At 39.2% G+C, this 14161-nt stretch overlaps 2 protein-coding genes across 3 annotated transcripts in view; one reads left to right on the forward strand and one right to left on the reverse strand.

Annotated features, from left to right (window-relative positions):
• The window catches only part of bicdl1 (BICD family like cargo adaptor 1), a 298028-nt gene that overhangs the window by 202422 nt on the left and 81445 nt on the right, over positions 1–14161 (reverse strand). The gene's annotated exons all lie outside the window — the stretch shown is intronic.
• Positions 1–14161, forward strand: part of cita (citron rho-interacting serine/threonine kinase a) — a 147775-nt gene that overhangs the window by 96822 nt on the left and 36792 nt on the right. The window contains exons 14-22 of the mRNA XM_048611329.1: positions 456–626; positions 1246–1299; positions 2272–2325; positions 4103–4243; positions 5727–5852; positions 9041–9136; positions 9565–9681; positions 9910–10019; positions 12577–12751. Coding sequence (XP_048467286.1) covers positions 456–626; positions 1246–1299; positions 2272–2325; positions 4103–4243; positions 5727–5852; positions 9041–9136; positions 9565–9681; positions 9910–10019; positions 12577–12751 — 1044 coding nt within the window. The remainder of the gene's footprint in view (positions 1–455; positions 627–1245; positions 1300–2271; positions 2326–4102; positions 4244–5726; positions 5853–9040; positions 9137–9564; positions 9682–9909; positions 10020–12576; positions 12752–14161) is intronic.

Here is a 14161-nt window from a genome sequence, read left to right on the forward strand (position 1 = left end):
TTTGGGATGCCATCATTATTTGCATAAAAGTGTTAACTGTAGCTTGATGGGCTATTCAAATTCCTCGTAAGGATGTTTGTTTTGTGTTAGTACAAGAGTTGGTTACTCTTAAAATTAGTTAGTCTACAAACGTGACCACTTTAAAATCTATTTTGAGCTTCTCATGAAAGTTCAAATGCCTGAAATTAATTCTGTTTTAACCTTTATACCTGCTCCCAAATCTGCTGATTTATTTTCATCATTATCTGTTTTATTACAGATTCTTAGCATTTATAGTAATTTGCTTTTGTGTTGAACTTCTGTTTTCATCTTTTACAAAGGGGTGAGGGTCTTTTTTTTAAAATTTAAATCTGTACTTTTTAACTAGTTATCAACATTTCTGAGTGATTTGAGGATGCTGTTCTCCTTTCTGCACTCCACTAGCCTTTGTGCTTCCTTTCTCCTAATTTTAACAGGAGTTCCATGCTCAAATGGAGGAAATGGAGGTAACTGTACGACAGCTGGAAGAGGATCTTGCTGCTGCCCGTCGACGGGCTGACCTCTATGAGTCTGAACTCCGGGATACTCGAATTACAGCAGATGAGTATAGGCGGAAAGCAGCTGAATCCCAGCAGAAACTACAGAAGGTTGGTCTGTGTATCTGCCCTAACAATGAGTGAGTGTGAGGTGGACTGTCTGCCAAGCTGATGAATTAGAATGTTACATACCGAGGAACCTGAGATGCTGAGAGGTTATTGACATATCGTAAACAGAAGGGACCGTCACAGTGACAGGATGTACATTTTACACACTGATAGTCATGCTTGAGTTAAGATTAACTAAGTTCCTAGCTGAAATCTAGACACTACTTAGCTGCTTCTTATTCTCACTAGGTTGGGTATCTTAACTTCCTTATAGTTCTTGAAGCATTCATCATGACAGATGGTAGACTTTGGTGAAAATAGACTCATGCGCTCCATATGCTGAAGGTCTTTACATATTCTGTAATAAACATCTTTTGAGGTTAGTCAGAGACTGTACCATGTCACCTATTGAACTTTGTTTCTATTTTTGGCTACTTGATTTGTTTTGTAAGCCTAGCAATGTGTATTGTCTTTTGTGTATTTTTATATTATTTATCTTTATGGAGCAATTCTGCTCAATTTTAAGAATGGATTCTGTGCAGTATGGTCATTTGTAAGGGGATAGAGTCCATACACCATTTCGATTCAAGTCACTGACATCAAGACTGTATTCCATTCACAGACCAGAGACCAAGGAAAAGCTGAAGTTGGAGAGGTGTATGCCAAATTGGAAAAGGTTTGTATTTTGCGTGTTATTAACCTTTCTTCACTAACTCATTTGTCATTTAGATGGATTACTTGGCTTTACCTCCACAATATAAATAAATGACAGTTATTTAAATAATTCACTTTTAACATATTAAAAAAGCTTCACTTTTTTTAAAAACTGGAGACTTTCCCAACAGGAATGTATTGCTTGCTTAGATTTGGATTGAAATCAAGGCAACCTTTAAATGAATCTGTTCTAGAATTGCGCCTCTGTAGGGATTGAGGCAGGTAGTAGGGAACAATATATAAGCAAGATATACATGCATTTATGATTGTAAATAAATATAAGGTGTATGTAAGAGGTAGAGCTGAACGGTGCAGAACTGGAGGTAAGAGCAAAGTAATGTATTTGATAAATAAAATCAAAAAATTGGAGATGGTTCTACTATAGTATTACAGAAAGCAGTCTGATTAGTGTTATGTTGAGGTTACTCCAAAATATAACCATACTGTTACTTAAAACATATCTAATATCTTAAAACTTAGTGTGCTATTTTTGGCATGTTGTTGAGAGCTGGGACGTGTTATCTGAAAATGGGTAGTGTGCAATTTAAAGTGCATTCAGTGCTTGGGCTGGAAAACACTTTGTTGACCACAAAGCTAACAAATACTTTGAGAAAACTACAGACAAAGTTGAATGTCCTATAAACTGCAATTCAATTATGTAAGCATTACCATTGTTATTGTGCAGTTGATAAACTACAAGGGGACCCATTTGATGGTTTTGATTTAAGAATTTGCCTCAACTCAACTCAACTATCACATGTTCCATAATTCTTAAATTGCAAAACATTGATCTTTTATTGACGCCTACCCATTAAATAACGGACAGTAATGTGTGTAAATTTAAGGTTGAAGATGTATGAAAATACTGTGAAAACAAAAATATGTTTTGTAAATTTTTGTCCATTGAATTCAAGGCCTATTATGTGTCTTTCAGATGAATGCAGAACAGCAGAAGAAAATACAGGAATTACAGGAAAAACTCGCTAAGGTAGTACAATTTAATGGTTACTATTACCAAGAGGATGGGAGTGTAGTTGAGTTTAATGGTAGTCATTTTCATTGAAAAGATGTAAACAGTTCCAAAATATATGGAGATGCAATTTTCTTTGTACGGATGAATATTCTACAGTTCAAATGCCTGGGCTTCTGTGGAGGATGGATTTTCATGGTGAAAGGGTTATATAAAAAGGCCTGGTTGTTAGTTTTTTTTTCTGCTTTCTATGTTGAAATAAAGCTATGTGACAATACACAAATGGGACTTGCTGAAAGTTGTGAAAGACAAATTTAACAGCTATTTGAAGTCTTTATGCAGAGGGTGGCCAGCAGATGGAAGAGATCATTGAGATCCCAACACTAGATTCACTAGGAAAAAGCATGTTGCTGTATTAGGAACTTGTTGTTAAGAAACGTGGGCTTAAGTTGAATAGTGGGACATCTTATCTCCTTGCATCATACAGTACAAAAGCACTGAAAATGTGATGTCTTGTGGTTTGAGCCTGTTAAAGCAAATCATCCTTGTAATTTGGCAGCTTACTGCACTAAATACTTTTTACCAAGTCACATGGAAAAATAAAATGAATGTCTAGCAGGGGTTTAGTCTCTTGTAAATGTATTTATGACGTGTCTGACTCTGGAATCTGCAGTGCAACCATTGTATCCTGTTGGTTCCTGGTTTGAATTGGGAAGTAGAAAGACTTTGGGATGTATTGCTTGATATGAATTGCCAGTCATTGCTGCCATCAAGCCACAAGTAATTATCTATCACACAAATGAATAATGTGATATAAGTTTGCTTGCTGGTGTGTTGTCAGGTAGGCCATGCATGTCAGTGACTGGTTGACTGTGTATCAAACAACACATCCCAATGATGATTTGTAGCATGCTGATGTGCTCCAGTAGCCTATGCTTGTAATCCTTAGAATATTATGTCTATCATTTGATCAGATATTGCTATTGGACAGCATTTATTAAATAATCCATACTGTGCTAAGAATGACACCAGATGTCAATTTAAGGTTATCAAATCAGGTGCATGGTACGATGCATTTACATGTGCTAGAAATTACATATCTGAACACACATGTAAGTAAAGGACTTCCTGTATATATTGCATACTTTCATTTATGAGTTGAACAAAGGGGTCATGGAGAATGCCAGTCTTTGCTGAATTTCCATGCCAATACGCTGAAGAATCTGTCTATCTGCCTGATCTAAGAGCTAAGACTGACAATTAACTGTTGCTGCTGCATCTCTGTAACAACGATAGTCCAACAAATCAACTTACTATCCTTATGCTGCTTAAGTTGGTATCCACTTCTTCAAGTCTGTTTCTTACATCCTAGTCCTGACGAGTACAAGACGAAAAGCTTTGATTTGTCTCATTTGAGTATTGTTTAAGTTCTGTACTACCCAGTGATTATTTATTAGTAATCTGATGTGATCAATCACTAAATGACATTAACAGTTACCTCTGGAGGATATCAATCAGACCTGAGATTTTAATTGCTAGTATACATAAGTAATCAATACACATGGATACCAAAAATAAAATTCAAATATGAAAATTTAGCTAAGTCTATTTAATTTAGTTGAAGTTCCTGTAAAAGTTTATGTCCTAACCGTCTGGGTTAGAGACAAGGAATCAGATGTGGTGACCCACAGGAAACTAAAATCAATTTTTGTCAGAAAAGCACCTTGTTTAAATACTAAAAATGAATCCTGAATGGACTCTTTCTTGCATCATTTTTGCTCTTTGACTCTTTCAGGCAGTGAAAGCAAGCTCTGAAGCTACAGATCTTTTACAGAATGTGCGTCAAGCTAAAGAACGTGCAGAGAGAGATCTTGAGAAACTACAGGGTCGTGAGAACTCCAGTGAAAGTATCAGGAAGAAACTGGTGGAGTCTGAGGTACAGTATAGAATTAAATGCTGAACACAGTTTGTCAATGTAATTGAGCCTAAATAGACTTTCAGTAGAAGCTCTAAGGCAAAAACTAGTACAAGGTATCTTTAGGATAAGGTGGTTCAGTTGACAAGTAACAAGTGCTCATCTGAAAGCAAAATGCTGGCCAAGCCAGACCTCTTTGACACAACAACCAAATCACTATTTCCTCTCCTCATTTGTCCAGCTCTGCCTTTTGGATTCTTTTTTGCCTAATCGTTTGCAACCAAAGTGTTTCAATTAATGTTTTTTTTTCTCCCTTCCTCTGTGCCTTTAACTTGATCAGGTATGGGGTGGTGGGAGAGCTATTCCTGCCCTTGGCAAAAGGTCTTGAACTCCGAGATAGTAAGAACTGCAGATGCTGCAGTCCGAGATAACACAGTGTGGGGCTAGAGGAACACAGCACGCCAGGCAGCATCAAAGGAGCAGGAAAGTTGACATTTCGGGTCAGGACCCCTTTTTCTGAAGAAGGGTCCCTACCCAAAATGTCAACTTTCCTGCTCCTCTGATGCTGCCTGGCCTGCTGTGTGCCTCCAGCTCCACACTGTTAGCTCTTGAACTCCACCTTGTTGCTTGCGTTCTTTCCCATGGACGCATGTCAGCTTCCAAGTGAATTTTGAGGAATCTGAATCTTTCTTTCTTTTTCAACCCTTCTTTAGGTCTTTTTCCTTCCTATCTCTGTAAGTTCCTTCAGCAATATCACCACCACATAGCTCTTCATGGTTCAGACAATGGCCCCTTGTGCATTTCCCTGATCCTTCACATCACCAGGCACTTGTGCCTTCTGCTGTCTAGAGACTATGCTCCAGAATTCCCTCCTTAAATTCTGTACTAGAGACAGTTGCATGATGAACAGCACTGGAAAATAAACACCACTCTTTTCTGACAATGATGACTGCATTTCAAAAGTGCTTAATTAGCTGTGAAGTGTGCTGAAATATCCTGAGGTTTTGCAAAGGCGCTACATGAATTCAAGTTTCTGTTTTTTTACCAGTATGAAGCCATTATGTTTCAGACAGGTAGCCGTCTGATTAATATGTCAAATGTGTTGTTAAACATGCAAGAAAGTTTTGGTCAATCTTGAAAGGTATGCTGCTCTGTGGAGACCCAGTCATGGTTCACATGCTGTAGGACAGACATGACTGTTCATTTAATAAGCAATTATCTTTTTTATTTATAGAAGTTTTGTTAACATTACCATCAAGCCACTTAACATGCATTGTGATATATGGGCATTCTCTTAATAATTTGGTGTAAAATATTACTTGAAAATTACAGTGTCCTGTACGTTGCCTTGTATGCATTTAAGGCAGAGTTGATTTTTTTTTTAAATATAGCTGAGACTGACAAATGGTTTATTTTTACAATCATTTGCGTGGTCATGTGTTAACAACCTGTGCAACTGACATTGTAGATTCAACAGTAATTTTGATTGTGTTCATAATTGTAGGAACGCCGCAAGTCTCTGGAGAACCAAGTGAAGCGACTTGAAATGGTAGAGCGGAGAGAAAACAAGCTAAAGGAAGATTTGCAGACAAAATCTCAGCAAATCCAGCAAATGGCTCAGAAAATCCTGGTATGTGTAAGATGTTGATAATGATGCCCAGGAAGTGAAAATTACAGAATCACATTAGCAGTGTAAGAGGAAACCTACCTGTTAGGAAGCTAACGAAAATAAATTGTTATAAATCTTCCTAATCACCCCCGGCCTTTATCCGCTTCATGGTTCAGTACATTTTACAGGGCCACCACCTTCACTTAGCTACCTGGGCAAGTAACCATTTTGAAGATATTAACATGCTGTTGTTCAAGTTGACCACTGTCAAATCATGTGTAGGGGGTCTGGTATTGATTCATTACCATTTTCATTCCACCTGTAGCTTCCCACAGCAAATTCCAAGGAAAACAATCAGTTTCTCCAAACTGGTACTGGTTTTCCTTAAACTGTGCTGGAATGATGCCTGACACTGCCCTGCTGTAGTGGCTGTATGCTCGGTGTAAAGCATTAAATTTGTCAGTTTTTTGATTTTGCAATCTTATACAGCTTAATGCACTCTATTAGGCGTCACAATGATTGCTGTAAAGTCGTCTTCTGTGACATTGTTATGCAGGAATAGATTCTCATTGGAAAATTAAGAGACTGGAGCGGTAAGATCAGTGAAGATAAGTTTTCTGGATGTGGGAGCCTTGACTTTGCAAAAATAGGAAAGGTGAATTTGGACTGGGGATTGATGGTAGAAGAAGAAGACCGTGTGTTTTTATAAAGAAACATAATTTAATGTCCTAAACATGCTGTGAAACTTGATTTCTTGTGTCAATTTATGGAATAGTCTATCAAGCACTGCAGTCATTTAGAACATTGAAAAAGGGAATAAGATAGGTTACTGAATCAACAAACATAAAAGGGACTATAGATCTCAGGGCAGTATTTGAGGTTAGCATCAAGATTTCAAGTAATCTTGCTGTGGTTTTTCACAAGGTATGTTTCACTGTCCAGTGTGTTGCCAACAGTTTTGACTAAATAAAGGTGATTTACACGGTGGTGTGCTGCATGAGGATGTAATATCATATTTTAATGAATGAGTTACCAGGAAATTTGAAGTCTTTAGTGAGTTGATCATTCACCTTTGGCATTACATTAGGTGCAAGACAGTTATGCTATGAAAAGATTTGATGTCTCAACCTTGTCTTCACAAAAATTAGATACTAACCAAGTTTTTGTTTCATACACATTTCAAGTAAATTAAGGATAAAAGGATGACTAGGGAAAGAATAGAGCCCATTAAGGACCTCATTGATTATTTATGTATAGAAGCAAAGGACATGGATAGGGTTCTAAATGAATACTTTGTGTCATTGCTCAATATTGAGAGGGATGACGTGGATACAGAAATCAGGGAGAAGGACTTTTATATACTTAAAGAAGTTAGCATAGACAAAGGAGCTTCTGAATGGTCTCGTAGGCTTAAAAGTAGATAAATATTCAGGGCCAGATGAAATGTATTTCAGGTTGTTGAGTGAGGTAAGCCAGGACAGTAGCAAAAATTTTCAATTCCTCTCTGGCCACAGAAGAGGTATCAGAGGATGGAGGATCTTTAGTGTGGTTCCGTTATTCAAGAAAGGAGGAAGGGATAAACCAGTAAGCTACAGGCCAGTTAGTCTAACCTCAATGCTGGAGGAACTATTGGAAGCAATTCTGAGGGACAGAATTAATCTACACTTGGAGAGGCAGGGATTAATCAAGAACAGTGAGCATCGTTTTGTTAAGGGGAGGCCATATCTGACCAACTTGGTTGAATTTTTCAGAGGTGACCAGGTGTGCAAACAAGGGAATACATTCGATGCAGTCTACTTGGACTTAGGCAAGGCTTTTGATAAGGCCTCGAGTGAGATACTGTTAGCGAAGATAAGAGTCCATGGACCTATGGAAATTTCACAAATTGGATCCAGAATTAGCTAAGTGGCAAGAAGCAGAAGGTGATGGTCGAGGGGTGTTTTTGTGATTGGAAGCCTGTGTCCAGAGGGGTTCTGCAGTGTTGGAGCCCTTGCTGTTTGTAGTTTTTATAAACGATTTAGACATGAATGTCGGAGGGTTGATCAGTAAGTTCCTGGATGATACAAAAAATTGGTGGAGTGGTAAATAGTGAGGAGGATCGCCTTAGATTATAGAGGGATATAAAATGGGTGATTAGTTGAGCTGATGAGTGGCAAATCAAATTCAATCCAATAAACATGAGGTGTTGCACTTGGGCAGTACAAACAAAGCAAGGGAATACATGATGAACAGTAGGACCCTGGGAAGCACCAAGTATCAGGGGGACATTGAAATGCCTGACCATGATCCCTTAAGGTAGTGGGATAGGGAAATAAAGTAGTAAAGAAGGCATTTGGAATACTTGCCTTTTATTAGCCGAGGCATAGAATTTAAGAGCAGGAGGGGGTTGCTGGAACTATATGAAACATTGTTTATGCCACAGCTAGAGTACAATGTGTAGTTCTGGGATTCACATTACGGAAGGGATGCGATTTCACTAAAGAGGGTGCAGAGGAAATTTACCAGGACATTGCTTGGGACTGGAGAGTTTTAGTTATGAAGAGATATTTGGACTGATTGGGGTTGGTTTCCTTGGAGCAGAGGGGACTAAAAGGAAACATGATTGAGATATATAAATTGAGGGTCATAGACAGAGTCGACAGGGAGGAACTTTTCCTCCATTGACTGATCAATGACCTCGGGGCATAGGTATAAAGGAAAGGGCTCTGTGATTTAGAGGGGATGTGAGGAAGTTTTTTTTCACTTAGTCGTGACAATCTGAAACTCTGTGCTTTCACTGGTGGTACAGGCAGAAACCCTCAACATTTAACTATTTAGATATTCACTTGTGATGCCAAAGCACACAAGGCTATGGACCAAATGCTGGCAAATGGGTTTATCATAATTGGATGGTTGTTTTTGACTGGCGCAGTCCTCTGCACTGTAGGCCTCTATATTGGCAAAGATCTGTAGCTTGGGTTGTGGATGAGGTTGTTGACTTGCTCACCGAGCTGGCTTGTTCTCGCTTAGATGTTTCTTCACCATGCTAGGTGATGAAATGTCTGAACGAGAACAAGACAGCTCGGCAAGCAAGTCAACAACCTGTAGACCTCTATGGCTATGATTCTGTTGTGATATGAATACCTCCTACCTGTGGATACCAGCATCTAAACAAGTAACCTATCTCTTTATTATGGTACTCACAATGACCCTGCTCTATCCTAACACAGGAGTTAGAGGAGAGCTGGTGTGAGGCTCAGGCAACAACTCAACGCATGGAAACCAATCTTCGACAGAAAGAACAGCTCTATGAAGATAAAATGAAGGTAAAGAACAGAAAATTTATTTTGAAAATTTGATTCTGTAACAAGAGTAGCAAGTATCTTGTGCCGGTTTCTGGGAGTACAGATTGAACTGGTCATCAGATCAATCATGAGCCATGCCTTGAGAGCAGCAATATTTCTGCAATTTCTGCCAGCCAACTTCAGCCTTTTTCCTTTCACTCAATACGTCCATTAATCTTGAATGTGGAGCAAGTATCTTAGTTGAAAATAGTCGCTGATGGACTTGTTTGTTTCTTTAATTTGAACAAAGAAAATAACAGATGTTGCAGAGCGGGTTAGGACAAGAACATTTTCTGACTGATACAAAATGAATCTAAACTTTTCTCTCCATGACATCTGAACAATGCTGTTTGCCATTACTTGTGGAGGGCATCCCATCACCTTTTTATTTGTGTTGTACTCTCTTATAGGTCATGGAAGCTCAGTTGAAGATGGGCATTGCCAATAAGGAGTCCTTAGAAGATTCTCGCCTCAGGCATGAGGAGGACTCACGTAAAAAGTGCAAACTGATAGATGATCAGAAAGCGGTATGTGAGAAATTAACATTAAAGCAAAAATCTAAATATGAACTAAAGTTGCTATGGAAGTTAGCTTTTTATTAATAATTTCATTTCAGAATGTGACCAATTCTAAAGATGGACTGCAATTCTCAGATTAGAAAGCTTTCTTACATTTTGGCTTTTGTCCTTCCCTTGCTTCTTGATCTTTGTTGTCTGATCTTTTATAATCTGATTCTAGTGCACTTCATATTTCAGACAATCAATGCCATGGATTCGAAGATAAAGTCTTTGGAACAGAGGGTAGCAGAACTCTCAGAGGCAAATAAACTTGCAGCAAACAGCAGCATCTTTACCCAGAGAAGCATGTGAGTCTTGAATTGTCAAAGTTTATAAAGTAAATACATGGTTATAGGGTTAATTAAATTGACAACCTGTTGTTTAATTGTCAGACACAATTACTTTATTTAACTTCTCTCAGTTTGTTTGTTACTGTTGCTTTCTCCTAAAATTGTAATATAGAGGATAGCTTCTAATTTATGTGCATGGTCAGACCTGGAGTGGAAGGTTGGATGAAGGATGCAACAGGATTATATTTAGGCAGACCTAAACAAGTGGAAAGAGAAAGATAAAGAAATCAACTGGAGTATATTTGTTGGGTGAGCAGGCCGGCACATATTGATCTTCCTCCTGCTGTATGTAAAACCGGTCTAAATTACAGAGAAGAGCATCTTCTCAATAGGGTCTGTTATGGTATCAGTTGATATATCCCAGTTTTTAGCAGTGATAGACATAGAATTGATTTGTGGATCAAAGTGTAAAAAATTACAGGATTATTGAATGTGATTACCACAAAACCATTAAAAATCATAGATGTTATTGTAATGATAAATTGATTACCTTAGTAAATGACAGCCTAGTTAAAAGTTGACAAAATCACAAAATATACTTTCACAAACAGATGAATTCCATGAAGTTGCATCAAAAACTTGTCAATCGCCTTAAACTTGTGATGCACCAGCATTTAATTCCACATTAATGTTGACATTCATTCCAAGTTTACAATATGGTGGGGGCAGGAATAGAATCACAGAAACTAAGGGCAGGAGTAGGCCATTTGACCATTCAAGCCTTCTTGCCATTCAATGTGATCATGGCAAATGCTCTAATTCAGTATCATATTCCTGCTTTCTACCCATACTACTTGATGCCTTTAAAATCCAAAATTTTTTTTTTAACATATTCAGTGATTTGGCCTCCACAGCCTTCAGGGGTAGAAAATTCTACAGGTTCCGTACACTTTGAGTGAAGAAATGCTTTCTCATCTCAGTCCTAAATGGTCTACTCCGTATCGGAGACCATTCTCTCCCCGTTCTAGACTTCCCAAACAGGGAAAACTTCCTTCCTCTCTCCAGCCCTGTTAGAATTTTAATGTTTTGATCAGATTCTCCTCTCATTCTTTTGAACTCTAGTAAAAGCAGGCCCAATCTGTCCACAATGGACAGTCCTCCTATTCCCAGTAGCTGCCTGGTGAACCTCTGCTGCACTGCCTCTATGGCAAGTATATAGTTTTCTAGGCAGGGAGACCAAATCTGCATGCTACACTCCAGATGTGGTCTTACCAAGGCCCTGTACAACTGCCGTAAGATATCCCTCCTTGGACAATGATCAAGAATGTCACATTGGTGCCTTAGTTGTGCTTTTTTGTGAAATGGTAACTGAGGTAAAACATTCAGATGAAGGGAGGTTTATTCTGCATGACCATGTATAACTAATATATTACTTGATGGGGAAGGGCGGAAGGAGCTAAGGTAGGATTCCCCAGTGGCAAGATGTCAATTAAGTGCATTTAAACGAACAATTCACACGAGCTCGAAAGTCTGGGTTCTAGTTGTTCCTGCGTGGGGATTGTGTGATAACATGTCCAAACTGGCTGTTTAAAAATAATTTAAATGTGGGCCACATGGGTTTCTTGCAACCATAGAAGGATGACCAAAAACATCCATGGGAGTGAGAGGTTTTCCCCCACTATCAGTTACTCTGCCCAATAAAGAGACCAGGCATGAGGTAGGGTATGGCTGCTGATAGGCACCCTACAGCTCTTGCTTCCGACCTCACCCTGCCATCCCTTAACTTACTTTTGACCTGGAGTCCCTCTAAAATCCTGAACCTTGGATGGGTGCAGTTCTATAAGTAGTCATCTCTCTTGCTTGTCTTTTGGCATGAGGAGCTGCCAACCCCTGATTGTTTGGCAACTGTTACAGCCAGGACTTCCACCACTGGGAACCTCAACTTTGGAAGGCCTGATGGTGACCTTGTAAATGCCTGAAGGACATCGGATTTCACCACAGCCTCTCCCACGAAAATGATGAGGCCTCCCTGCCTGATCTCCAACCGGTGGGCAAGACCCTAACCCCACCACCTCCCAAATCGCCTGCTAAAATTTTGTCCATCATCTAATCACTGAAATGGAAGTAAAAGATCCTGTGGTACTATTTCAAAGAGGACCAGGGGAGTTTTTTTACACTTCATAGCCAATAGTTTTACCTCAATCAACATCTCAAAAGGTTATTTAGTCATTATCATGTTGCTGTTTATGAGAGCTGCTTGAACAAATTGGCTGCAATCTTTCTAAAACTATTTACTAAACTTCACAAGTGCTTTGTTTGCTGTAAGGTCCAGTGATCGTGGAAGATATGTAATAAATATAAGTCTTTTCTTTTAGCTGCATTAATACTTTAGAATGTAAGAAACAGTAATTGAGTTATGGCAAATAAATGAACAGAATGAATGGTTCTTTTACTACAAATACATAAGCAAGCCACCTGTTGGATGCTCTGTTTATCATGATCCGTTTGTCTGGGTAGCTACTTTAAGCAACATTTGAGCCTATTTGTAATTGCGTCTGTTTAAATTTCATGGCAGGAAGGCACAGGAGGAGATGATTGCAGAGCTCAGGCAGCAGAAGTTTTATTTGGAGGCTCAGGCAGGGAAGCTGGATGCTCACAACCAGAAACTGGAGGAACAAATGGATAAAATCAACCAGGATGAACAAAGCAGCAAGAACAAATTGTTAGAGCTTGAAACCAAGCTCAGGGAGGTGAGAACACACAAATGGTAACCAGGAAATAATAACTTGTCTTTGCGTCCAATCAGTTTTAATTATGTGGAATTCGAGTATTAGCTGATAAGTGATATAATGTTTTCACTACACTTTGTTTTTGTTATTCATTCACGCAATGAGGGCATCTCTGGCTAGGCCAGCATTTATTGCCCATCCCAAAGGGCAGTAAAGAGTCAAACATATTGGTCTGGAGCTACATGTAGTCCATACCAGGTAAGGATGGCAGTTTCATTCCATAACAGAAATTAGTGAACCAAATGGGTTTTTCCCAACAATTGACAATGAATTTATTACCATTGTTAGACTCTTGATTCCAGATTTTTATTATTGCATTCAAATTCCACCATCTGCCATGGTAGGATTTGAACCCAGGTCTTCAGAACATTATCCTGGGTCTCTGGATTAACAGTTCAGCTATAATACCGTTAGGCTGTGGCCTTCCCTGTATTAGTACCAGGCATTGCCCATCTCCAAAAAAGAATCTAACCATGTCCTCCTGATATTCAATCAAATTACCATTACTGAATCTCCCACTATCCTCCTCCTGGCAGTTACCATTGAGCATAAACTGAATTGGACCAGCCACAACTCAGAGGCTGAGATTACTATATTATGTAACTTAATTAAGGAGTAAAGTGGAGCAGAGGGACCTAGGTGTACAAGTACATAGTTCATTGAAAGCGACATCACAGGTGGACAGGGTGGTGAAGAAGGCATTAAGCATGCTGGCCTTCATCAGTCGAGGCATCGAGTATAGGAGTTGGGATGTTATGTTACAGTTGTATAAGTCGTTGGTGAGGCCACACTTGGAGTATTGTGTACACTTTTGGTCACCCTGTTATAGGAAAGACATTGTTAAACTGGAAAGTGTGCAAAGAAGATTTACGAGGATGTTGCCAGGGTTAGTAGGCCCTCAGTTATAGGGAGATGTTTGCCAGGAAAGGACTTTATTTCTTGGAATGTAGGAGATTGAGGGGTGACCTCATTGAGGTGTATAAAATCATGAGAGGCATAGACAGGATGAATGCAAATAGTCTTTTTCACAGGGATGGGGAGTTGAAAACTAGAGGACATAGGTTTAAGGTAAGAGGGGAAAGATTTACGAAGGACCCTGAGGGGCAACTTCTTCACGCAGAGAGTGATGCGTATATGGAATGGGCTGCCAGAGAAAGTGGTTGAGGTAGGTATAATAGCAACGTTTAAACATTTGGATAGGTACATGGATGGGAAGGGTTTAGAGAGATATGTACCAAATGCAGGCAATTGGAACTAGCTGAGTAGGCACCATGGTCAGCATGGACCAGTTTGGGCCGAAGGGCCTGCTTCCATGCTGCATTACTCTATGACCTCTTATCTCCCTGAGGTCTGTCCACCAACCTTAGGACG

The sequence above is a fragment of the Rhincodon typus genome, chromosome 24 (assembly GCF_021869965.1).
Source record: "Rhincodon typus isolate 14 chromosome 24, sRhiTyp1.1, whole genome shotgun sequence".
In the NCBI taxonomy this organism is placed as follows: domain Eukaryota; kingdom Metazoa; phylum Chordata; class Chondrichthyes; order Orectolobiformes; family Rhincodontidae; genus Rhincodon; species Rhincodon typus.